At 32.5% G+C, this 24,837-nt stretch overlaps 9 protein-coding genes across 12 annotated transcripts; 6 read left to right on the forward strand and 3 right to left on the reverse strand.

The window, feature by feature from the left end:
- The first annotated feature begins 1,317 nt into the window (after positions 1–1,317).
- On the forward strand, positions 1,318–4,175 carry LOC109606098 (trypsin V-B-like). The gene is made up of 4 exons (XM_020022702.2): positions 1,318–1,608; positions 3,076–3,510; positions 3,590–3,753; positions 4,006–4,175. The coding sequence occupies exons 1-4, from the start codon at positions 1,563–1,565 to the stop codon at positions 4,168–4,170; spliced, it is 810 nt and encodes a 269-aa protein (XP_019878261.2). The 5' UTR covers positions 1,318–1,562; the 3' UTR covers positions 4,171–4,175.
- A 723-nt stretch (positions 4,176–4,898) lies between these two features.
- LOC109606204 (uncharacterized) lies at positions 4,899–6,108 on the reverse strand. The gene is made up of 4 exons (XM_049970487.1): positions 5,886–6,108; positions 5,601–5,829; positions 5,436–5,551; positions 4,899–5,385 (listed from the first exon to the last, which is right to left on the reverse strand). The coding sequence occupies exons 1-4, from the start codon at positions 5,941–5,943 to the stop codon at positions 4,958–4,960; spliced, it is 831 nt and encodes a 276-aa protein (XP_049826444.1). The 5' UTR covers positions 5,944–6,108; the 3' UTR covers positions 4,899–4,957.
- Positions 6,109–6,606: 498 nt separating this feature from the next.
- LOC109608985 (uncharacterized) lies at positions 6,607–7,692 on the forward strand. The gene is made up of 4 exons (XM_020025555.2): positions 6,607–6,929; positions 6,985–7,106; positions 7,161–7,424; positions 7,476–7,692. Exons 1-4 carry the CDS (start codon positions 6,664–6,666, stop codon positions 7,649–7,651), a joined length of 828 nt encoding a protein of 275 aa, XP_019881114.2. The 5' UTR covers positions 6,607–6,663; the 3' UTR covers positions 7,652–7,692.
- Positions 7,693–11,382: 3,690 nt separating this feature from the next.
- On the forward strand, positions 11,383–12,754 carry LOC109608974 (kielin/chordin-like protein). The gene is made up of 6 exons (XM_020025544.2): positions 11,383–11,592; positions 11,640–11,871; positions 11,924–12,039; positions 12,144–12,407; positions 12,462–12,500; positions 12,570–12,754. The coding sequence occupies exons 1-6, from the start codon at positions 11,544–11,546 to the stop codon at positions 12,710–12,712; spliced, it is 843 nt and encodes a 280-aa protein (XP_019881103.2). The 5' UTR covers positions 11,383–11,543; the 3' UTR covers positions 12,713–12,754.
- Positions 12,755–13,653: 899 nt separating this feature from the next.
- On the reverse strand, positions 13,654–16,035 carry LOC109609035 (probable N-acetyltransferase CML1). Its single transcript, XM_020025649.2, has 5 exons — positions 15,846–16,035; positions 15,494–15,793; positions 14,327–14,406; positions 14,141–14,275; positions 13,654–14,088 (listed from the first exon to the last, which is right to left on the reverse strand). Exons 1-5 carry the CDS (start codon positions 15,966–15,968, stop codon positions 13,992–13,994), a joined length of 735 nt encoding a protein of 244 aa, XP_019881208.1. The 5' UTR covers positions 15,969–16,035; the 3' UTR covers positions 13,654–13,991.
- Positions 14,422–15,482, forward strand: LOC126266468 (leucine-rich repeat-containing protein 15-like). Its single transcript, XM_049970486.1, has one exon. It carries the CDS (start codon positions 14,559–14,561, stop codon positions 15,459–15,461), a length of 903 nt encoding a protein of 300 aa, XP_049826443.1. The 5' UTR covers positions 14,422–14,558; the 3' UTR covers positions 15,462–15,482.
- A 633-nt stretch (positions 16,036–16,668) lies between the features above and the next one.
- Positions 16,669–20,655, forward strand: LOC109609046 (peroxiredoxin-2). Of its 3 annotated transcripts, none has more exons than XM_020025678.2 (2): positions 16,669–16,819; positions 20,140–20,655. In XM_020025678.2, the coding sequence occupies exon 2, from the start codon at positions 20,151–20,153 to the stop codon at positions 20,637–20,639; it is 489 nt and encodes a 162-aa protein (XP_019881237.1). In that variant the 5' UTR covers positions 16,669–16,819; positions 20,140–20,150; the 3' UTR covers positions 20,640–20,655. The 3 variants fall into 3 exon arrangements, with proteins under 3 accessions (XP_019881237.1, XP_019881219.1, XP_019881228.1); XM_020025660.2 differs by lacking the exon at positions 20,140–20,655 and adding an exon at positions 19,414–20,075; XM_020025669.2 differs by lacking the exons at positions 16,669–16,819; positions 20,140–20,655 and adding exons at positions 16,865–16,962; positions 19,414–20,075.
- LOC109609064 (peroxiredoxin 1) lies at positions 17,343–19,288 on the forward strand. Of its 2 annotated transcripts, none has more exons than XM_020025696.2 (2): positions 17,343–17,458; positions 18,459–19,288. In XM_020025696.2, the coding sequence occupies exon 2, from the start codon at positions 18,487–18,489 to the stop codon at positions 19,075–19,077; it is 591 nt and encodes a 196-aa protein (XP_019881255.1). In that variant the 5' UTR covers positions 17,343–17,458; positions 18,459–18,486; the 3' UTR covers positions 19,078–19,288. The 2 variants fall into 2 exon arrangements, with proteins under 2 accessions (XP_019881255.1, XP_019881247.1); XM_020025688.2 differs by having other exon boundaries at positions 17,352–17,458; positions 18,472–19,288.
- Positions 20,642–23,958, reverse strand: LOC109609022 (splicing factor U2AF 50 kDa subunit). Its single transcript, XM_020025637.2, has 7 exons — positions 23,804–23,958; positions 23,201–23,746; positions 22,725–22,885; positions 21,364–21,486; positions 21,140–21,313; positions 20,936–21,079; positions 20,642–20,882 (listed from the first exon to the last, which is right to left on the reverse strand). Exons 1-7 carry the CDS (start codon positions 23,817–23,819, stop codon positions 20,751–20,753), a joined length of 1,296 nt encoding a protein of 431 aa, XP_019881196.1. The 5' UTR covers positions 23,820–23,958; the 3' UTR covers positions 20,642–20,750.
- Positions 23,959–24,837: the final 879 nt, after the last annotated feature.

Below are 24,837 nucleotides of genomic sequence, written 5' to 3' on the forward strand. Positions count from 1 at the left end.
AAACGACTTTGTTATCATTATCGACAGAGTGAAAGTGTCATAAATAATCTCGCGTCATAAAGATAAACATTTTCGTTACTTTTCATTTCCGAACAGCGGTTTCGCGGAAATAAAATCAACAACACGTAATGACACGTGTTAATTAAATTATTTAATTTATTGTTAATTGAGTTCAGGATTTGTATTGTACCGATTTTAAAAACGTTCAGTAGTGAATGTCTTGTGTCGATCGTAGTGAAACATTTCAATTTGCGGCGAAATAATGTACATTTGTCGGCGAAAATGTTTACCAAAGCAAAACAGACGTTAATACTTCATTTTTATGCCGGTGAAAGTCGACAAATTACTTATAATTAACGGCATAACTGACCCCCGTGTTATCGTTTTTCTTTGTCAATGTTAACGATGGTCAGAAATAAATCGGGGGCGGATTAAAAAAACTTCTATGTTTATTTTTCATTCATTTTGACTGAATTTAGTTGTTAGATGAAATTGGCGCAATTGTGATTAAATTTTAGTTTTTCAGAATTAAATTGTAATGTCAAATATTTTTGTCAATTGCGAAGAAAAATTTATTTTACACAAATCTGTTTTCAGTTTACAATAGTATCACGTGTTCGTTAACTTTTTCGTTGTAGATTATTTGTTAAATATTCGTGAAACCATTTGGTTATTTTTCAACATTTTTGTGTTCATGTTTTGATTAAATAATGTTTTAAAATTCATTCAAACTACAATTTTAACCAATTTAATTTAAACAAATTTTTCTATGTAAAATTTTAAATTTAGTTAACAATATAAACAAAGTAAAACAAATGTTTCAATAAATTTAAATTTTTAAAATTAATCAATAACATATGAAATAATATATCAACTAATTTTATTAATACATATTTATATTTCATGTCAGTCAAATTATTTTTGTTTACTAATATCTAATAAGTGTAGTTTATATTTGTTACGTTATTTTGTCATGTTTAGTTTATGCAATCATTTAAATTTACTAAATGCAATTACCAAGAGAAATTCTGTACAAATAATGTTTGTTTATAATCAAATCGCTACTGTTTAATCTAAATATTTTCATCTCTATTTTGTCACGTTGAATACTATTATTGGCAAATGGAAAACTATAAAGCAAACTGTAGAAAATCGTACCGTGAAATGTTTAATTAAAACAATTTTTGCATCAAATCACAATACATTGTAAAAAGTATTAATTGAAAATCGTCCCATAAAAATGAATTCACAGAAACCCCAAAATAAACGTGAACGACAATCAATTCGCACGTCAAACGAGCATCGCATTGAGAAAAATCCGTGCACCGTGACAAGAGCAAACAACACAAATAAAACGATTGTTATAACACTTGTTAGATAACGAAGCTTTCTAAGGCAGTCGAAAACGAACATACTTGCACCGAAGTCGGCCGTTCAGTGGGACAAATTCGCCTGCCAAGAAGTTGTGGTGGTGCTTTTTTCGGGGGTAGGAGTACGACGGTCGCGGACGCTATATAAAACTGAAAGATCGTTCGTTAATCGTCCTCAGTGCTGTAGATGAGATGTTAAAATACTTGTGCTTCGGTATTTTAATTTGCATAGTCAGATGTAAGTTTGTTTTGTGGGGTGGGGAGATTCGGAGGGATGTGTGTGGGGCTGTGAAAAGTGTTGTGGTTTACTTGAAGGATTTATCACAGTTTTTCTCAATTAGTTATGAAGATTTTCTTTACATTTTTAAATTTAAATTTTAGTATTTATAATTATAGTATATTTAATTAATTTTAAAACGAAAAAATTATTACATTTTCTATTCGCTTTTCTCTTCTTTCTTATTTTATATATTTAGACCTTTGTCTATTTAAATTTTTAATTTAAATACAATTTGTTGATTTCTATTCGTTTGTTTTTAAATAAAATTTATTATTTGTTAACTGTTGATATACAGAAAAATTACAAAAATTCAATTAAATATATTTTTTGAGTATATTTTTTAAATATACTTTTTAAAACTTTTCTTACTTATTTTATATATTTAGACCTTTGTTTATTTAAATTTTTAAATTAATTACTATTTAGTGATTTCTAAACTTTCGTTTTTAAATAAAATTTATTATTGGTTAACTGTTGAAATACAGAAAAATCACAAAAATTCAATTAAATATATTCTTTGAGTATATTTTTTAAATATTCTTTCACTATTGCATTTTTAAGTTTCATATAATTATTAATTTTTAACATATTTTTGAAAAATTATATTTAATTATTTATTAAATTAATTAATTATTTTATTTTATTAATTTTTATGTGCTAAAATGAGATAAAACAGTCAGTTTTATTTTATCAACTTAGTTTTAATTTGTTTTAATCATTAAAATATATCACAATCCTATGCCTATTTTTATTAAGTGTTATTTTTTATATTATTATTTTTTTTAATTGCACAATGATTGAAAAAATTTTACTAAAAAATTTGTAAAATTCTTAAAACTGCAACCGTGAAACAATTTATTGAACGAACATTTTAGAATTTACAAGCACAATTAAAAAGTAAACATTTCTTATTAAGCCAGTTAAACTTGACAAATCCCCTTTGTAATCGCCACAATTTCCAGCATTTAAACGGTCTCATAAGTCGTTACATAAATAAGAGTTTCAAGAAATTTAACAAGGAAACCATCGTGAAACGTATTTGGAGTGTGGCCTTTTATAGAAAACGGCTCTTGTAACAAAGTCGGTTTTTTTACGATCAATTTTTAGGCCTTCCTCATATCTCATTCAAATCTGGCCGTTGCAAAATCGCTTGGTTTTGTCTGGTCGACCGCAGAAAATGTTTTAATGCGATTTCCGCTCCGTCGAATTATGACACGATTTAATTACAAATAAGGTAGAGTAAAAGCAATTCGGTTTATTAGCGCGTAATTATTCTAATTTTATCCAAGTTTGAATAAATGATATAATCGAATTGTGCCCGCTTTACTCGATTTATTTTCATTATTTAATTATCAATCCACCACTTTCTAATTAAAACTAATTAAACAAAATTGCCATTTAAAACAAACACTCATTTTAACGCAGCTGAGGATGATGATTCGACGCGGAGCAACGTGGCGATGAGCAGGATCATCCACGGCGATGTGGTCGACATCGAGGATCATCCCCATCAGGTCGCGCTCGTTGCCCGAAAGAACACCCGCAGCAAAATCATTTGCGGCGGCGCCCTCGTGAAGCCGAGGGTGGTGTTTACGGCGGCCCACTGCACCCACGTCATCCCGCACGCCCGGCCTAGGGAAGGGTTGTCTGTGTTGGTGGGCGCGAACTCGCTTCACGACCCCAAAGGCACGGAACACAAGATCCAGAAGGTCATCAAGCATCCGGCGTTCGGATACAACAATTTCGATAATGATTTTTCGGTAGTGCTGCTCAAGAAGCCGGTGGATTACAGCGATAGGGTGCAGAATATACCGATTTCGTTGCACGACCATCGAGAGGGAACTCAAGCCACAGCTTCAGGTGAGGATTTTTGTTGAAAAGGTGGCAAAAATGTCTACCATCTATCTAAGGAATTATAAATTATATGTTGATTTTTCAGGATATGGATTGACTGAGTATGGCTTTCCTTCTAAGAATTTGAGAGCAGTAGACTTGACGATAGAAAGACACTCTAAATGTCAAAGTTACTTCCCCAAAGCGTTTCATCCTAAAATTACAAAGAATCATGTTTGCGTTCGGCCTGATAAGAAAACAACCTACTATGTAAGTAAAAAAGATATTTAGAAATAATAAACTGAATGCTTTTAAGGTAGTTCGTCAACAGTAATAGTAAATATAAAGAACTAGCAAAGCTATATACAAAAACGCTCGATTAAATAACAGTAATTAAACCGAAAGCAAGAGTATAAAATAAGAAAGTGTAAACTTTTCATACTTCGATGATAGTACATGATAATTACAATAATTATGCTGATAATCATCAAACATTACCAAAAATATTAAATTTATTTTTAGGGTGATTCTGGCGGTCCATTAGTGGTGGATGGTAAATTAGTGGGTTTGGTATCATTCGGTAGGACAGTAAGCGGCAACAAGAAAACGACTGTTTTTACTAGAGTAAGAAACTTCCTTGATTTCGCAGATTCTGTAATTCCATCAGACTTCCATCACAATAAATAATACAAAAAAACAAAAACCGTCTTTCATTCATTATTCTCATCCAATTACAATTTCTAAAACGTTTCAAGTTCGTTTTTAATTGGCAGGTTGGAACCCAACACTGGGTTAAAATGCACAGCATACTCCGTATCGGAGTATCCGACTTGTGTAACAATTAGATCCTCCATGAAACTGTTCGTAATTAACTACAACTTAAGTTTAAATTTGACTAATATAAAAATATTGGTCGAACGTTTTATCCAAACATAAAATTTATTTATTGACAGATGGTCAACGTAGCATTCCCTACATGGAAAGTAATGTTAACCCACTTGGCTATAATTTACCACATAATGAGAAAGTTTGATGATTTTCCATGAGGAACTAATCTTTTCGGATAACGATAAGGGAATTACACGCTATTGTTAAACAAAGTAGATAACAGCGGAAATAATAATAAGTTAACTGCCTGCATGAAAGTTTTATTAAATATTTACATATTCTCTTTTATGACTCCAGTTTATTTTATCGGAAAAAAGTTGAAGATCCCCTTTATGTTACTTTTATAACAAATGCTGATTTATTATATAACTATTGCTGATCATAGTAGTAATTAAAAATGCCATAATATGATTTATGCACAATGACACATACAAATGTTTATCATGCATAAATTTTAATTAAACCTACAACTAACTTTCCTTATGCAAAATGACTGGACAATAATTAGAAAATTTCAATAATAATGATACAATCAATCATTGGCTTATTAAATAATTTTGTACATTTTAACAATAAAAAGACAAATTTAGTTCTTCCCTAAGCAAGTTACAAACGGTGGAACTTCGCACTGACAGTCAACATCCCCCTCGTTGCCACTCCATCGTTGATATTTGGTCTTGAATTTGTCGCCAATCTTCAAAATTTTATCACCAAACTTGCAGCCCACCTCAGTCTTGCCTTCCCCGTTTTCAATCATCTCCTTACCATTCGGACAAACCCATCCATCGGGACAACATTTGTTTTCTTCATAATAAATGGGAGCGCAGTTCCCGTCAAGTTTGTCCGAATCGTGGATTTCAACGGCGCATATCTTCTTCACACAAAACTTCTCCTCGTACTTTCCGTTGAAGCCCTCATCACAAACGCAGTCTAAACAGGTATTCTTCGGTGAGAACCTTTCGCCCTCTTTATATGTTGTTCCATCAACTTCGCATTTCACGCTTTTCTTCGACTCTAAAATTTATTAAATAACATAACGGAAATAAAATTCGGCAAATACTAACCGCATATTTGACCTGAAGAACAACAGTGACCCTTTTTGTATCTCCTGTAACAACCAGGACTTACAGGAGATCCCAACCATTCGGGACAATCCAAAATCGCGCAGGTAAATTTTGGACTGAAATTACACGATTACCAACAGGCTTAATACTAGCAAAACGACTTACTTTACGGCCGTACGATTAGAACAGAAACAACCAACGTTGCAGGCAGGGTAGATTAAATCGTCGTCAATTCTTTCTCCTACTGGATACATCCTGGATTTGAAATTACAACCTTCAGGACGAGGCGAAAAATCCAAACACTTGTACTCCTCCGGACAGTCATCTTTGGTCTTTTCGCTGGGCTTGCAACCTAAATCTTCGTAAAGATGTTGATTGATGCACCTCTTTGAACCTTAAAAACGATAATTTAGTACATTATATGGTATGGTTGAGACACTGATTGAGCACCGTTTGCACTGAAAAATACACCAGCCGCTGTTATAGTAATTACGACGATTCGCCACATTGTTTACTAATGTTGTGAATAATTTTTAAACCAGCACTAGAATTTATATATAGAAAGTCAAACAGGTTGAGGTGGGAAGAAGTTCTTGCCCAAAATTGGGTATTATAAATGCACAGGGCCTTAACAAAATAAAAATACACTGGGTGTGTTTAAGTATTATGTCAGAAGCAACCTTGACTCTCTTTGAAGACGCATTATTGGTTGGTCAAGATCACCTTTATCTCATGTTTATAACAACAAGTGTAGATTTATGTTTATTTTGCATTTTATATTATCATTTAATGTGGAATAATAAATATTTCAAGTATAACTAGTCCGTCAAATATTAATATCACTATAATGTTCAAACATCTTCATAAACATAACGCAACTTATGATTATTATTTACAAAAAAAAAAAATAACGGAGACAGATATCATCAATCATGTAAGCAAATCAATTAAAAATCTGCTCACATCTCAAAAAGAATTTGTTACGGAAAACAATTTAGGTTCATGACCTCGTAAAAATCACAAATAGTCATTTCAAAATATGCAACCACTACCACCAAAGATAACGTGCACACCAAAACAATGTTATCACATTTGAAAACGTCCCAGATATTTAATATACGTACAAAAATTGTGATTCCCCATTTGCATGGACGATGTAAATTACATGCAACGGTAAAAACACTATAAAAATACCGTGCAATCAACTCTGCACGTAGTCTCATTTTAAATGTGTACCATGTTGATGCTTTTGGCAGTTACACTTCTTGGAGTTGGTGTATTCGGGGAGAATTGCGATAAAAAAGGTGTACTCGTATATGAAGACATGGCATGTACTCCTTCGTACGCTGAAGATAGTAATTGTCCCGTTAAATACAATTGTGTGGGAATAGGAAACGAAACGAACTGTGTATACAAGGGTGAAATTGTAACACAGGGTACCACTGCCAATAGTTCTGATGCCCCCTTATGTTTATGGGGTTGTTATTGTACTGGGTAAGGAGAAATAAATTGAAGAATGTTTTGGAAATGCAAAATAAGTTTATTTTAGTGATAGGTTTAGCTGTCCTCAAATCAGTTGTCGACCAGAGCTCTACAATTACAAACCAACAAAACCTGGGTGTTATTTAGAAGGAAGTTTGGATAAATGTTGTCATTACAAAGAAAGATGTCGTAAGTCAACCATTTCTCAAAATCTTTAAAAGAAAACATTATGTATTTATTTAGCACCATTTGATGAGTCCATAAAATGTGTGATCGATGGTAAAACATATAGAGACCAACAAGACTTCTATCCAAACGACGCTTGCGTCAACTGCATTTGTAGAAAAGGATGGAGGGGAAAATACGAAGCTCCGTTTTGCCAACGCAAAAGGTGTGGGGTTCAACTCAGAAATCAGGAACAAGTACAAAAATCCTGTGCTCCTGCTTATATGAAGCGATACTTTACTCCTGATAATACATTATGTTGTCCCAATCAATGGATTTGTCGTAAGTTAATTTTAAAATACTCAATGGGATTTTAAAGATAATAGCTTACAGCTAAAGGAACTGAAGTGGTTGAAGGAAATGGCAAAAATGGAGAGATTTGCAATTTTGGAGACAAAAAATTGAAGATTGGGCAATGGATAAATACAAATATTGGGGATGGGAAATGGGCCATGAAGTTCAAGTGCGAATGTTTGATACCTCCTTTATTAGCTTGTATTGAACAATAGTAAGACTGTTTATTAACTCTTAATAAATGCATTGATATTAATTGGCTGTTCAATAGATAAATAAAATGTGATGATCAAGTTTTATAAAGGATTATCATAAATAATGATAATTAATGCGAAATTAATTAACTATTGTTTATTAAATATGCAAGTTATATTATTAGAGATTGTTTTCGATTAGCAATAATTTATGCAACTCAGAATACAATTTCCTCTTTTACACCGCAAACGGAGTTAAAAAATTAAATAAACTATAAGAACTAATGTTATATAGTTTATCAAATACGTGAATTATTTCTCGTAAACCGTATTCTATAACAATGAAACTCAAAAGAAAACTCACAATTTATATATATATATATATATATATATATATATATATATATATATATATATATATATATATATATATATATATATAAGCGTATATATATAAGCGTATATAAAAAAAATATTCAGTCCTTATCAAAATACGTATATGTATGTGTTGGTACAACTTCCGGTCAATTTCTTTTTTTACCTTAAGTGAATTTTTGAAAGTTATCAGCATGGATTAAATTTTGTGAAATGTAAATGTTAAAATAAGCGATAGTAAACATGTTTTTATTGCGTTCAAGTGTATTTATAATAAGTCCTTGTAAAAATCAAAATATTCGTACAAAATGCTATTCATTGTAATTTTGTAGGAGCTTTCGGTAATACATTTTCCCATCCTCAATTTTAAAAATTTTATAATTATTGTTATGAGTTTTGGTATATTAAAACATGGGTTGCAAATCGTTTTTCAATGGAAAAAATTATTGCCTATTGGATCTTTCTATAAACCTTACTCTTTTGGATGTCCTAGAGTAGACTGTATTCCCGAAGTCTACAATTACGTACTTAACTTCCTGGTGGCACCGAGAAGACAGTCTAACAGAATATTGCTATTATAAAGAAATATGTCGTAAATCTCTCTCCAATCAGAACCCCACAAAGTTGTCTTATGTTACTTTCAGCTCCTTATAGTAATTTTACATGTAATGTTAACGGAATTACCTACAGAAAAGGCCAGTAATTTAACCCCATCGGGGAGTAAACGAAGCACTTTTTTGACAAAAAAGAAGATGCGATGTACAATTAGACGACCAAAAAGCCACGCAAAATTCTTGCACGCCCATTTATAGAATCACCGATAGTGCTTTATATTAATGGTGATCACTAAATGGTATTTTTAGCTAATGGTAGCGAGGTGATTAAAGGTCAAGTGCAAGGAGATCCTTGTTGTACATTTGGAAATTTGAAGCTACTCATAGGAAATACATATTTAGAACACGACAACTTTGGAGCGGACCTTTGATACACACTGACTTATAAATTGTTGATCCAACCTTTATAGACAATTGGAATAAAGTTTTGTTTTCAAGATATATGTTATAAATTGATATTTAAAATATTTATGATAATTATGGATATGTATTTTTTAGAAAATTGTCATCTTTTAGACACAAAATTTACTTATTAGGTAATCAAAAATTACACAACTTAAATGTTTATTTATTTGTGTTTTCATTTGCGATTATACACTCGTTGCCACAAATTCTTAATAACATGATTTATCGTTTTTGTAATTGATTACAAAATTATGGTATAAAGTGTAGTTTAAAAATAAGTTGTGTGTTTACTATTAAAAATTACACATTCATATATATTTTTTTATAATTCATTAAATACACTTCTTAAATTTACTTGTAACATGAAAACACTTTCTTAAAATAAGTATCATTTAAAAAACATAGTTTATCAACACAGCAACTTACGTTGGCAAGTTTATGTTCAAGACGATTGGAAATTTTAATTTTATTTCAATCTCGGTTGTGAAAACAATTTAATATATGATTATATCGGTAATCGTGTAATTGTTACCTTTATATATTTTATGATAAAAATGGCTCGTGGAGTACCCATTTCGAAGAAAATTCGTGAAATTGTGTTAAAATAATATCATGAGGGGAAAAGTATGAGTTCAATAGGGCAACATTTAAATTTAAAAGTTCGAATTATGGGGGAAAAACAATAGAAAACCTAAAGAAATAACGCCACGAATGAGAAGAGCCTTAATAAAAATTTGTTAGAGTAAGTCACAGAAGGGCCACATTAAGAGATATAACTGCAATTTTTAGTGCCGAAATAGGAACTAGGATTTCGCGTGAATGTTGCATGCAGTGAATACATAAATCAGGGCTAAGTTTTTATAAGATATACAATTTACTTACTTTCGATTAATTTGGGCCAATTCGAAATTATCGTGGACCAAAGTCCAAAGTTATGATAAGTTTCACGTCTCTGTTGGAGATTGCGGGAAACGAATAATTCGCGATAAAACACAAGTATTTCATAAGGATTGTCTTAAAATGACTGTAAAGTTTATAAAAAGCGTTATGATTTTGGGGTGTATATCGGGAAACGGTGTTGGAAAGATAGCTTTCATAGACGGTATCGACAATTGTAATTATGAACAAATTTTGACCAATAACCTACTGTCTAGTGTCGAAGAGCTATTTCTTGGTAAGGTAAGACAACAAAAAAATGGTGTGATAATATACGAATTTTGGCATGTCTCTCAAACAGCTCCAATTTAAATATTATAGAGACTTTGCGGCATCGAATAAAAAGTTACCTGAGAAATAATTCCCAAAGGACGATTCATGAAAGGAAAGGTAAATTAACTGAAATATGGGAATCCGTTACCCCCGAGTATTGTAGGGCCTTATTGGAAACTATGCCTGCTCGAATTCAAGCTGTAATCAAAGCTAAAAGGGATGTGACACCTTACTAAATGTTCCAGGTAAGTCCACGTCCGAACATTAAGTGGACACTAGAATGTACTTAATTTTTATATTTTTTAAGTGAAGTTATATTAATTTTTTTCACAGTTTATTATTTGTACATCAACAACATATGTAAATTTGAAAACTCAAAAATCAGTAAATATAAAGATATGTGTTCATATCTACGAAAATTAATTCAGTCCGGATCTTATGTTGTTAGGGTTCGCAAAATGTTTGGTACTTTAAGTCTCCCTTTGGAAAAGTTTCTAATTGATACTATTATTTACCATATTCAATAAGTTTTATTTGAATTACTTTAAGCGGCGAGTGAATTAAGCCTGATGTGACAATTCACTGACAACATTTTGTTTTTACACAACGGTCTGAACACTGATTATGTTCACATAATTTGATAATTGCTTAATTAAATTTTGAAGCATTTCTAACGCATTGCCCCATAATATAATTACTTGAAAATAAATCAGTATTAATTGATTAGAAAGTTGTAAATTTCAAACATTCAACATTATTTTGTTCTTATTTTCATACATAAAAGCCGTAAATTATAACTGTATTTTCTAATAAAATTCTTTAAGAAAATGCAATAAACAGTTTTTATTGCGAACCTTGAGGAAAATCTATTAAATAACGTGATCAAATGCACACCTGAACGAATATGTATGTATCTTCTAAAAATAACAATGATTATTCCATTAGTAAATAATCATACATATGTGCCTTCTTTATTACATAATGTATTAACACTTAAGCAAAAACCGATTTATATTCTTAGCACGCCAAAAAAACCGTATTTGTTTAGTTTAGTCATTATTACAATTCAGATATCAAAGTTAATGACCTACACATATGAACGATTTTATCATCTGCGTATCGAAAACAATTTCATAACACAATAAGTTCAAGCCATTTATAAATGACCCACAGATCCACAGACATTATTTTGAAATGAGACATCTGCAAAAATTGTATTTACAGTAAGCCTAGATCCACTCGGATGCAACAAAATGAATATGATCGCATACAGTTAAGTCACCTGCACCTGTGCTTTAGTGTTAGTCGTAATGAACACACCGGCGATAATTGCAGTGATTTTACTCGTCGGCGTCGCAGGTAAAGACTTCAATTCAAACCAGTAATTTACTAATCAGTTTGTTTAGTCGCAAAAAACTGTGACCAGTTGGGCACGTTGATATACGAAGACATGGGCTGCAAACCCATTTATGACAGCCCCAAGTCTTGCCCGGTCTCATACGAATGCAAAGGTATAAGGAGGTCCACCAAACACTGTTATTTCAAACAAAAAATGTACAGGATTGACGAACAGGTTGATTCGCATTTAACCGCGATAGGATGTGATTTGGGATGCTATTGTGAACGAGCTAACAACACGTAAGATACATTTTTTTATTACGTTACCTAGTAATAATGTGAATATTTTTAGCATGAGATTTTCGTGCGCTTCTGTCGAATGTTCCGAGTGGACCCGGAAGCCCACAAACTCTGGCTGTTACAGAAAATACTCCCTGGACTCGTGCTGCAGCATTCGCGAATCCTGTCGTAAGTCCCCATTATGATCTTCAAATATATCAAATATACACATATATATATATATATATATATATATATATATATATATATATATATATATATATTCTTTATAGCTCCCTACGATAACAGCACTTCGTGCGTGTACGACGGTAGACAGTACAAGGAGGGCGCGAACATCCTGCCAAGGGATTCTTGCTGGCGGTGTGTTTGTCAGGACAACTGGAATGGAAAGATCGAACCTCCCTTGTGCAAGAGAAGGACTTGCAACGTACAGATCAAACACCAAGACAAAATTCAACAAGCTTGCGCTCCTATTTATTACAAAAGGGCATACAGAGATGACGACCCATTTTGCTGTCCCAATAACTGGATTTGCTGTAAGAATTGAGATAGATTTTTATGTAATGATATATACATTTTTGACTTTACAGCTAATAATAAGGAAGTGGTTAAGGGAAAGCCAACATCAGGTAAGGTTTAGAAATAAAACTAATATTAATTGTAACAGAATTTTATAAAATAAAAATATTTCTTTACAGATAAAACATGTCAGTTCGGTAACAAAAAATTAAAAATCGGTCAAAGTTTTATAAAAGATGTCAGCGATATAATGTTAGTAAAACAGATACAATGCGAATGTAAGATTCCTCCTTTACTAACTTGTACAGCGGAAATTGTTTAAGTATTGGTACATCATATATTTATTATCTAAGATCAATGTAATATACTAAATATTAACATATAAGGCTGTTATTTGTTTGAATTTACAAATGTATGAAAGGTAAAAAACTAATATATGTATATATAAGAAATATTTATTAAAAAATAATTTTTAACTTAATAATAATAGTATCATTTTCACTTACAGTTACACTAAAAATGGGTACCATTCTAAATTCTCCTTTATCACAATAGAATGAAGTTACCCATTTATAACAGTTAAACCAATGATGAAAGTATTTCTTAAGGAAAACAGTCTCAGGTAATAATTTATGACAACGTTAGAGTATTTATTTACAACGCGACTATTCTTTATTTACTAACTTGTACGGCGAAAATAGTTATATATTTATTTAGTGTCTAAAATATACCTATATTAAAATATAATATGTTATAATTTTACATATAATATTACTACATCTACATCTTACTGTCTAAAAATACCTGTTATATTAAAATATAATATGTAAGTTTTCTTTTAAATTTAAATTATTAATTATTGGAACATAAAAAACTTAAAGAATACTAGTCGTGTTATTTTCAATACTACATTAAAATTAAGATTTATGTTCCACTCAGAACTCACCTCACAATAGTATATGATTTACACGTTTATAACAGTTATGAAGATGATAATTGTATTGCTCCTCAGTTGGCACCTTAAATGACTTATATATTGATTGATATTGAAAAAGAGCAAATAACAAACATAGAGGTATATTTCAATTAACCTTACGCTCTTGTTCATTACAAGAGGGATAACGACCCATTTTACGTCCAACTGGATTTTTTAAAGTAAAGATGAACATATTTTGACCTAACAACTAATACAGAATTATAGATTACAGAATTGATTAAAGGAATGTTAACATCAGGTAGGGTCTACAACTAAAACTAATAATATTTAATTGTACTATGAGTATTTATTTACATATAAAACGCGTCAGTCGGTCAAATTTTTATAAAGGATAAATAATGCATGTGTTGACACATCATGTATTTATGGTATAAAAATTATGCAATATGCTAAGAATTAACATAACGACTGTTTGCAAATTATAAATGTAATGAAACGTAAAAATATCTATACGTAATTCATAGTAATTAGAAAAAAAAATAAACTTAAATAAAAACAAGTGTCTGTATTTTGAGTCGGCCAAATGTCACCGCCATCAAAAATGCATACGAATGAAATACACTTATATTATATAACAATTATACCAATAGCAAACGCGTTCTTTTTAATGAAAAGTGCTCCTCACTTCGCATCTCAACTGGAACATCTGCAGATTAAAAACGGCAAACAATTTCTTGTGGTATATCTGCACCATTTGAAAGCTGGAAAACACACTTTTAGTGAAAAATAAACTATAATAAAATTTCAATTAACCCTGTTTCATTAAACATTTGTCTTGATCCCGTATTACATTCACCAATCGCAGCTTCCAAGTTGTCGTACTTCTGGTCCCTACACCATTCCTTCACAGCAGCCACTAAATTGGTTGCAACTCCTTTTCTCCTATAACTAAACCAAGCAATTTAAAAAAATATTTAAGTCAATGCAAGACCCTGTTACTTTTTGTCAACAGCCAGTCTGAATAGCCAAGCCCAATCCTCCTTTTGGTTGTGCTTCATGACCGCGACAGTACCAACGATCTGCCAACAAAACCCATTGTTACACGCCCTGATTTACAGTTACAGATTGTACTACAATCAATACGCGACCTCGATTTGTTTATATCTGTACAAAAACATCCGATTAATCTCCGGAGTCAAGAGTTCAGTCTGTTCGAAGCACACGAACAACAATGTCACCCACAAGCGTTCTAATATTTTTGTTGTTATTATACGGCGTTTTAATTAAGTGTCAAAAACCATTCTTCGATAATAAAAATCTGACGGTAATCAAAGGCAACAAAACGTTATCTGACGTGATGTGCGATTCCGTGTTGCACCATTTGGACGCGACAGATATAATCGCAGAAGAAGAACGAATACCCACACTGCTCCTTGGTACGTTCGCTAATCTATTGCAACTCAAAACCATCAAACTGCAAAACGATAGAATAGAACGCATCGAAAAGGGAACCTTTATTAATCTGCCAAAGCTGAAGGTGATAAACTTGAACTTCAACAAAATCGAACTGTTAACTGAAGGTATTTTCAACTTTTTGCCCGTAGTTCAAATACATATGAGAGGAAATAGAATACGGTATGTGGAACCCGAAACTTTCCAAAATTTACAATACCTTCAAGACTTGGATATGATGATGAACAATATCGAAAAACTTCCGGCAAACATGTTTGAAAATACGACCAATTTAAGAAAATTAAATCTCAGTTATAATAAGATTAAAACATTGCCACAATTGATCTTTCATATGGGATTTTTGAACAACCCTGTTGGAATTGATTCGTACATCGACTTGGGACATAATCAAATAAATTCATTAAGTCCTGGTTTGTTTAAAGGTGTTTATTATGTGAAAACTATTAATCTTAATAACAATTTAATTGATACAATTCCGGATAATATTTTTTCGGATATAAGAGACGGTGAATGCGCCGATTTCAGTGGCAATTATTTGAAGAATATTAATCAAAGTACTCTGGATAGTTTGACGAAGTCTTTTAAAATTGTGGACATGCACTATAATAACTTCGATGACAGCATGATACTGATACTAAATAGAACCAATGTAATTTATTAATCTAGTCATTTAATAATAAATGGTATTATTACCTTTCTTTGATGTTTATCTGGTTTTAGTCCCTCCTTTTCCATTTCATTTTCTGTTATCACTTTATACCAACAAGTTGAAGGGGATTTATTGAAAAAAAATGGTTCATAAACTTCAGCAACCCAACATTTTTCAGCACGTTTTTCGTATAAAAGTTGAGCCGACTTCATTAAGAAGGATGCGTAAATTGCTAAATAAACAGCAAGTAAAACCATGGGGACAGATACAATACAGTACACCAAAGGGATGCCTAAAAGTATGAACAATGTCGCCGATAGCATAATTATCAATTGATATGTGTACTGAAATAAACCAGCGTTATAAAAATTACAAAACTGGACTGATGAAGTTTACCTCATTAAAAAGAGCGTTGCCCCAAGCACTCAAAACATTTGAGGTATAAGCACCGCGTACAACCTCTGATATTGCTGGTGTATCATTTTTTCTTGATTCTCTTATAACTATGTAGTATGTCATGTTTATGTAAAATAAAACACGAATACTTTAATGGAATGTCTGAAACACGTAAACAATGAAGTGAGGTTAGGGTTTTTCGTACTCGTAATGTTGGTTGCCTATAATTGTAAATAAAATTGATAAAACATGTATTATATAATTATTACGTTATACGCATAAATATAAATTGTATTTATAAATATTATCAATTATTACAAAATATTATCATATTATTTGTGTTTATTATTAGCTCGTTGGTACGCATTGATTTCTTCATGTGAATGACCAAAAAATTATTCCTCATGTATTTTGCTATTTTAATTTTATTTGGATTACAATAGATAATTTTCTGAATAATAATGAAATATTCAAGTGATTTTTTATTGGTTTCTAAATGTCTTGGTCAAGGATGTTTCATTAAAAAATATAGATTTTTATCGGCATAATTGAAGGTTTATTATTTTTGTCGTCGTTTTTGTGATATTACGTTTATTAGTTATGAATTATTACTTTTCAATGTCGTGACAATTACTAATGATTAAAAGTAAAGATAAACTATGTAAATTGTTTTATATAATTGGTTTTTTAAATATTCAAATATAATTCTGAAACAATTTTACTAAAATTCGTATTATTTTAATTTAATACTTATGTCAGAACATTATATTTTGTTTTAAAACAAAACAAATGAAAATTACCATCGAATTATACTCATATTTTGACATACTTTACAAAAAGCTGCCAATTCTGATTTCCAAAAATCTTCGTACATTTCTGATTTCGTATATTATAAATAAATATAATTCAAAGTGGATCGCGTAATTTTTGAAGCTGTCGACAGCGTCTTTTCGCGCGAAAGCAACTTCATAGACGTGAGTATTATATCTACATAAATTTATCTGATGATTTGTCAAATTTACAGCGCAAAAAGTCATTTTTCATTTTATATCGCGATTTTCTCACCGAAAAATACACGATAAAAGTGGAGGTTCATTAATAATAACATAAGCAACAGGTACGTATTCGGTTAAATTCCAAACAGAACCTTTAACATGTTCTTTAAAACGGAGCTGATTCAGTTTCCCATACAATTGTGAAACATTTTTCAACGATGATTTTGCATGTTTTGTCCCGCCGAATGAGTAAAACTTCTTAGGATAAACTATTATGGAATAACCTTGGGCAATTAATGGCCAACCACACACTAAACCCATCCGAACAAAATTATTTTAATACAGAAAAAAGAATATTTTGTACGCAATTCGGGGTGTTTCATCGTTTAATTTGACAGCAATGTTTAATTTGAGTGATACAGTGCATGAATATTGGAGAATTTCGTCAAAAATTATAAAAACGTAATAATTATTCGAGGTGCATGTTATCCTTTATGGTCTAAGACATGCGCAATTGGAGCCTTTGTACAAATCTGATTCTGAAGGCTTCTAGAACCGGTCGACCCGCACTACCGCATAACCTGTGAACGTCGCAAGTCTAGATTTACCGTTAAAAGTGTAAGTATAATTAGATTATTCGATATATTCCATTCCATTTAAACTTAATTAGTTCACAATCTTATTAAGTGAGTTTTAGATCAAGTATTTTGTTATAAATTGTGTAATTTAAACAAATAGTGTTTCGATTCTTTTGTTGTAGCGGCTTGCTCTTTTATCTGTGTTGTATATAACTATTCTGCACATTCCTGTCGACACGTTTTGTAAATACGTAGAAACATTATAAAAATTTTGTTTCAAACAAAAAACGCTTTTTCTCGCGTTGATAAAAAGTGACCTTGATCCGCCGGTGGTATTACTTAGTTTTGATCTTTAATTTGGTCACGATACTTTCTATAACGGCTTTCCCTCACCTTTAATTGATAAACTGTGGGTACGGCAAAAAATTAACGTCGGATGTTAATTAATGTCGAGCAATAATCTTATTTTGCCGCGATTTTTCTGCTAAAGATGTTTATTAATCAACGCAATTGCGTCTCTTTGAAATGTACGAAGCTTGATTACGACATCTTCATTACTAGTTATTATGTATGTTATTACATTATGAAATTAATTATAATGTTCAACCGTTATTCGCAAAATATTTACTTGAGTATGAACATTTATAGACGTTTAAAAAAATATCCATTTGGAATTTATTAAATGTAATTAAATTTAGTAAATTACAGTGTTAAAAAGGTCTGTATTATCAGATAAATAATATATATTCAATTTGAACTTTGTATTGAAAATCGAAATCATCAAGTTCAAGATCTTAATCTAGTAATCCACAAATAAATTTTTGATCTCCGTACGTGATGATATCATTACTTAGATTAAATGCTAATTTATTTATAATCTTCGCCGACAAATCGAAACATTATCAGTATTAATTTATTTTATAATAGTCTTTACAATTTAATAATATCAGTACATAAATATAATTTTACTGACTAATCAAACTTGATCAAAAACCGTATTGAATTTAATTAAAATTTATTATTTTCAATTAAGTGTTCAGTGTATTTTTCCAGATTATTTCAGCAAAAATGCCAGTCCCAGCTCTCAACAAACCAGCCCCCGAATTCAAGGGTACCGCCGTTGTGAACGGCCAGTTCAAGGAGATCTCCCTTTCGGACTACAAAGGCCAATACGTCGTCCTCTTTTTCTACCCGTTGGACTTCACCTTCGTGTGTCCCACCGAAATCATCGCGTTCTCTGACCGCGCCGAGGAATTCAAGAAAATCAAAACTGCCGTGATCGCAGCGAGTACCGACTCTCAGTTCAGTCACTTGGCCTGGGTGAACACTCCAAGGAAACAGGGCGGTTTGGGTGAAATGAGCATTCCCCTATTGGCTGACAAGTCGCAGAAGATCGCTAAGGATTACGGAGTTTTAGACGAAGAGAGCGGCATTCCGTTCAGAGGGCTGTTCATCATCGACGGAAAGGGTCTGCTTCGCCAAGTCACCATTAACGATTTGCCGGTTGGACGTTCCGTGGACGAGACTCTTAGATTGGTCCAGGCATTCCAATTCACTGATGAACATGGTGAAGTTTGTCCAGCTGGCTGGAAACCAGGACAGAAGACCATGAAACCAGACCCAACTGGAAGCAAGGATTATTTTAATGCCGCCAATTAAAGCGGTAACTGTTATTAGGTGCCCTGGTCTGATTTATCCTAGATTAAACAAATTCAGCAATAGGTCCCTTCAATAATGCACAAGCAAGTCTTCTGATTAAGTTATTTTTTATTATTACATTGTAGTGTTATGTTTGTACTATTTCCTTGCCTTTGTGATAAACCGTATCCCAAATTGATTAACTCGTCAATAAATATACACTTTATATTTACATGTTTGTTTTATTATTTGACCAAATTAAGACAAACATTCGTTCCTGTTTATGTTACAAAGGAAGAATTTCCATAATTAGAAATTCGAAAAATAAAATCAAGTGAAAGAACAAATTCATTTTAGGTTCGTCAACTAGTCACACCTCTGCATTTTCCCGAAATGAATCAAAAGGCTCCCTCTTTCCAAATCCCTGCCTGCCAAGGCCTGCAAATCGTTGAAATATCCCAGAACGATTTCATCGGCAAATTTCTAGTGCTGCTCTTCTATCCGAGCGATTTCACGTTCGTCTGTCCCACCGAATTGATTTCGTTCAACGAAAAAAAACACGAATTTGACAAATTGAATGCACAAGTTTTGGCCATTTCGACCGATTCAATCGAATCGCATCTGGCCTGGTTGAAAACCGAACGCAAAGAAGGTGGTGTGGGTAAACTAAATATACTTCTGGCTTCAGACAAGAATAAGAAAATGTCGTCGGCTTATGGCGTGTTAGATAGTAAATCTGGTGTTGCTTATAGAGGTCTTTTTATTATTGATGATGCGCAAAGGTTGAGGCAGATTATAATTAATGATATTCCAATTGGAAGGAACGTTGATGAAGTTATAAGACTGATACAAGCCATACAATATTATGATGAGAATGGGGAGGTTTGTCCCGCTAATTGGAGACCAGGAAAGCCATCCATTAAACAAGACCGCCAGGCTTTCAAAGAATATATGAAAGAACACACTGAATCCTCCTCCTCTCAATAATATAGTTTTAAATATAATAAACTTTAGATAGTCATTTTTTGTATTATTCCACTTCGCTTATATATTTCAAGTATTTAAAGATACGTTTGTTTCTAGAGTGTTTAACAATGGTGTTAGAAATTGAATCAGCGGCTCCCCTTTTCGAGGCCAACGTGGTGCTAGGTCAGAACGTGTTTGACGTCAAATCAACGGACTATAGTAACAAGTTTGTGGTGATGATTTTCTATCCTGTGGACTTTACAACACAAGCCGCAAAGGAACTGAAGAATTTTTCTGAGAAAATCGAAGAATTTAATAAATTAAATGTCCAAATATTCGGCATATCGACTGATTCAACTTTCACGCATTTGGCTTGGGGCAGAACGCCGGGAGTTACCGGAGTTGAAAATTTAAAAATACCTTTGATAGCCGACAAGTCTCACGAAGTGACTAGAGCATTCGAGATGTTAAACGAGAGAGACGGACGCGCTTTTAAAGGCTTGTACATAATTGATAACACGGACACAATTAGACACATCAGCATATTTGACGACTGCGTCGATCCAAATGTTGACGAAATTATTCAACAGATTAAATTGTTGCAATCAAAGAAATAAACTTGTTTCCATTTCAGTGAATTTATGTATATTACCATATATAATAGGTCTACAATTAGATGATGGGGAAAGCACAATAATTAAAATAAATCTTAACATTTACAGCCTAAACTAAAATTCTCTTCTGTGGTACTTGTCTGGATCGAAGTATGAAGTCACCACGACTCTATTACTGAATTTCCTGCCTGTTAAAGTCTGTTGAGCCTTCTGACAGTCCAACACTGAATTAAACTCAACAAACACCTGTAAAAACAATAATAAAATATCGAGTATTAAATAAGAATCATTAAATTTACTTTTCCACAACCAGGTACTTCAACACCTTCGATAGGCCTTGGAATTTCTATACTCCTTACAACACCATATTTGTTACATTCTTCCTTGATATCCTCTAGAATATCTTCGTACTCTTCCTCGTCCTTAAGCTCGTCTGGTGTCACCTTAGAACGAATTAATTTATCAATCAATATTAATATTGAATTAAATTTGGTAAATTTTACCATATTAAGAAGACACAACACTTCTGTTGGTGGTCCAGAGGCACCAACTAGACTCAGCCCAGGTACTTGGATTTGCACTGCTGGCAAAACAGTGGTGTTCTTGGCTCCAACACTGGCCCTTTGTACTATGAGTCTCTTGTCTCCCAGTTGCATTCCATTCAAACCTGCAATAGCCTAAAATATATTTTTAGCATGTGATAGTCAGTGAGGAATTTGTGTTTTACCTGGTCAGTCATGGTAATGTCTATGTACTCCGCAAAGGCGTATCCTTTGCTGAGGCCAAATGCAGTGTCTTTCACCAAATTGAATGCCCTTAATTGACCAAAGGACATCAGCAGTTCCTTGACCTAAATGTAAATGTATTTTAAAATGTGTTTGCAGAGTCCAAAGTCTGAATATAAACCCAAATTCAAACATTTTAATAAATCATGTTGTTAAATTAATTTTGAATTTGAGTTTATGTCGCCATATTTCAGTAAAAACTTACTTATGTTGGCCATTATATTACTTTTTGCGATTCCCTGTACTTGCAAATTACCGCGTGACTAAAGCAATTATTGAACGGATCTAACATTTTAATAAAATTGTCAAGAACTTTAAAACCGAATTAAAACAATAAATAAATTATTAAATGCAGCCAGTCAGAATTGTCTCTTACAATAATTAATGGTCAGAAAAAAAGAAAATTTACTTTCGTATCAGTGACTTGCCTTTAATTACTTCCGGGTCTCAATTTTACGTTAAGCAGTATATCAATAGGGATAAAGCTGATAACCCTAGCTACAAAGGCAAAAAATAAATCAGAAAATTGCAAATATTGTTTCAATTATATTATGTTCATTTTTAATATTCTATATTTCGTAAACCATGTCGGTTAATTATCTGAAAAATCCTGAAAATAAGATTTGCAGGACCTGAAATTTCGCTGAAAATAAACACACCGCATCCAACAAGATTGACATTGGTACGGGACCGACGTCAATTTTGTCGAAAAACTCGTCTCGTCAAAAATTCAGAATGATCTCCTGAATTTTCGACGGGGCAGTTGGTATTTGTGTCCATGCCCTGTAAAGAACAAGCTGAAACGGAGTGCAGCGCTTTCTGAAACATACACCTGAAAATGTTCAGTCTGAAAGAAGCCTGTGAAAATTCGTTCCTGGAATAACGCTACGACGAAAAAACGAATCGTGTTTTGACAAAAAAAAAATAAACCTAAACGTTTGACGCGCGGAAAACCTCCGGAAAAGGCCTGTAAAACTGTAAAAACTCACTGACTGGTTTCCGTGTATACTTGGCTAAAGCTAAGAAAATTGTGAGAGGGACACGCCAAATACAAAAATAAAAACAGTAATCAATCCAAAATACATTATTTATATTAGAGCACTTTATAGAAGGATTCAAAAAAAGATAATATTGCGAGTATATTTTTCTTGCTAAACTTCTATAAAAGTGTCGCATATTATTGAAATTACATATAGTTCAGTACAAAATGACAGCAATTATGTAACTGACTCTCAATAATGTATAAGGAATTGATAATCGCAACTGTACAGAAAATCTCGCAAACCCAATTTACGAAAATTACCTGGTCTTCATTCAAATAGTTAGGCAGACCGCCAATGAAGATTTTGTGGGGCGAGTCCGGCACAACTGTGCTGATAACGCCCGCGGGCACGCTAATAGTACTCTCCGCCATGCCTGGCATTGGTTGATAATCATGTGGCCTGCGAATTTTTAAACTTTGTCCTGAAAAATAAACATTCACACATTAACAAACAGAAGAATTAACAGTTTTTCATAAAATATAATCAAACAGTTCGAAAAATTTTATTACTCGAGAGTAAAACTACATTAAAAAAATTGACAGTTCAAACTGAAGAATAAGACACAATAACATTTTTTTCTAAAATGGTCAAAGTTCCATACAATTTTATGAAAAGAAAACTAATATAAGCACAATTTATTAAAAAATTTGAAGAAGTCTATTAAAAATGACTACACTACCATACATTACAAAAGATTATAACAAATTTTTGAAACCATCTAACTGGTTTAAGTTACCTTTGAAATTAATGCCATCAAAAGCCATGGCCTGTGTGGTCTCATCAATGGACCTAAACTCTAAGAAAGCAAAATTTTTATCCAAATTAATCTGACACGCCAACACTGGATTGCCGGCCGCCTGGGCGAGCCCGCTCAGATGCATCTGCTGGTTGAAGTATTCCATCATCTCCTCCTCCGTAACTCCAAATGGGATGTTACCAACATACAACCTCCTAGCTTGCCTTGTAATGGTAGAACCAACAACTGGAACTGCAGCCTGCGGCGTGTCGGCAACGATGTTCGCGGGTATCTGTCCGGCAGCCTGCATGGCCTTATACTGCAGCGGGGTGATGTGTTCAAAACCTGGGGGCGGCACATCCCAGTAAAGGGATGGTTTTCTGCGTCTTGAGTGTGAAGATTTGTGTTTAGGACTACCGGAGCGGCTGCGACGTCTGCGGTCGCGACTTCTTGAGCGGGAACGACGTCTGTGTTCCCTAGAACGGGAACGACGTCTACGGTCCTTGTCCTTATCTCTTTCACGGCTACGATCCCGCTCTTTGTTATCTAAAGAAATTTTGGGACGATTAAATGCACCGGTCGTTTCTAATTTTGCGTACATACCTTTATCTTCACCCATTTTGATTCCCCGAGAAGAGTTTAAGGTCCAAAACTCTTGTTCTAAGGGATGTAAACACGGCTTGGGGCTGTTTTCAACTGATTGTTGCCTGATTTATTAAAATGGCGACTTTGATGCGCAGCGAATGCCGGTAAAGTAGGACGTGATGGTAAAAAAGGATGTGATAAAATTTAAACTATATTCTAAACATTGAAAAACATTATATTGAAAAATATTAAACGGTCCTTACAGTCATATTTGCAAAGATGACATACATTAATATATTCTGTTAATTAAACTAATTAATAAATCTTAATACCTGCCAACATTTGGAAAATTTTAAATCGGTATAGTACACATTTTAAACATGAATGCGTAATTTAATATTTTATCATATAGTTGTTGACAATACACTAGACGAATTTTATAAAGCCACAAACGTACCAAATATTTTTAACGGGGGTTCAATAGTTTTTAATAATTAATATTTTTTTTCAAATTAATTTTGCAATTTCGTCGCAACTTCAATAAGATTTGTTGATTGTAAAAATACAAATTTTAATATTGTAAAGTTCATAAATAAAATGTATGTATGTATACATATATTAATCATATATTATTAATATATATATATATATATATATATATATATATATATATATATATATATATTATTATATATATATATATATTAATTGGAAGATATTCTTAACTTAATTAATAATGTAAGTTTTCAAACTTATGCTAGTTGACGGATAATTTTTGAGAGTTATTGCCAACTGCAAAGAGAAAGACAAATTAAAACGACGATTACTTGTCACATTTCCTCGAAGAAATAAACGTCGTTTTAATTTGTCTCAATAAATAAGCACGCGCATCAGTTTAAGGAAAGGCGCGGTTCCAAAATCGCCGTTTTGTTTTTCTCCGTCTAGTCTGAAACGCACAAAAGATACAAAGGAAAACGTTTTGGCGGCCAAGTTCATTCGAAAATAGATTTCCCTTCCTGGTTTAATAAAAATACGGTTGTGCGCACATGGAC

The sequence above is a fragment of the Aethina tumida genome, chromosome 1, assembly GCF_024364675.1.
Source record: "Aethina tumida isolate Nest 87 chromosome 1, icAetTumi1.1, whole genome shotgun sequence".
In the NCBI taxonomy this organism is placed as follows: Eukaryota; Metazoa; Arthropoda; class Insecta; order Coleoptera; family Nitidulidae; genus Aethina; species Aethina tumida.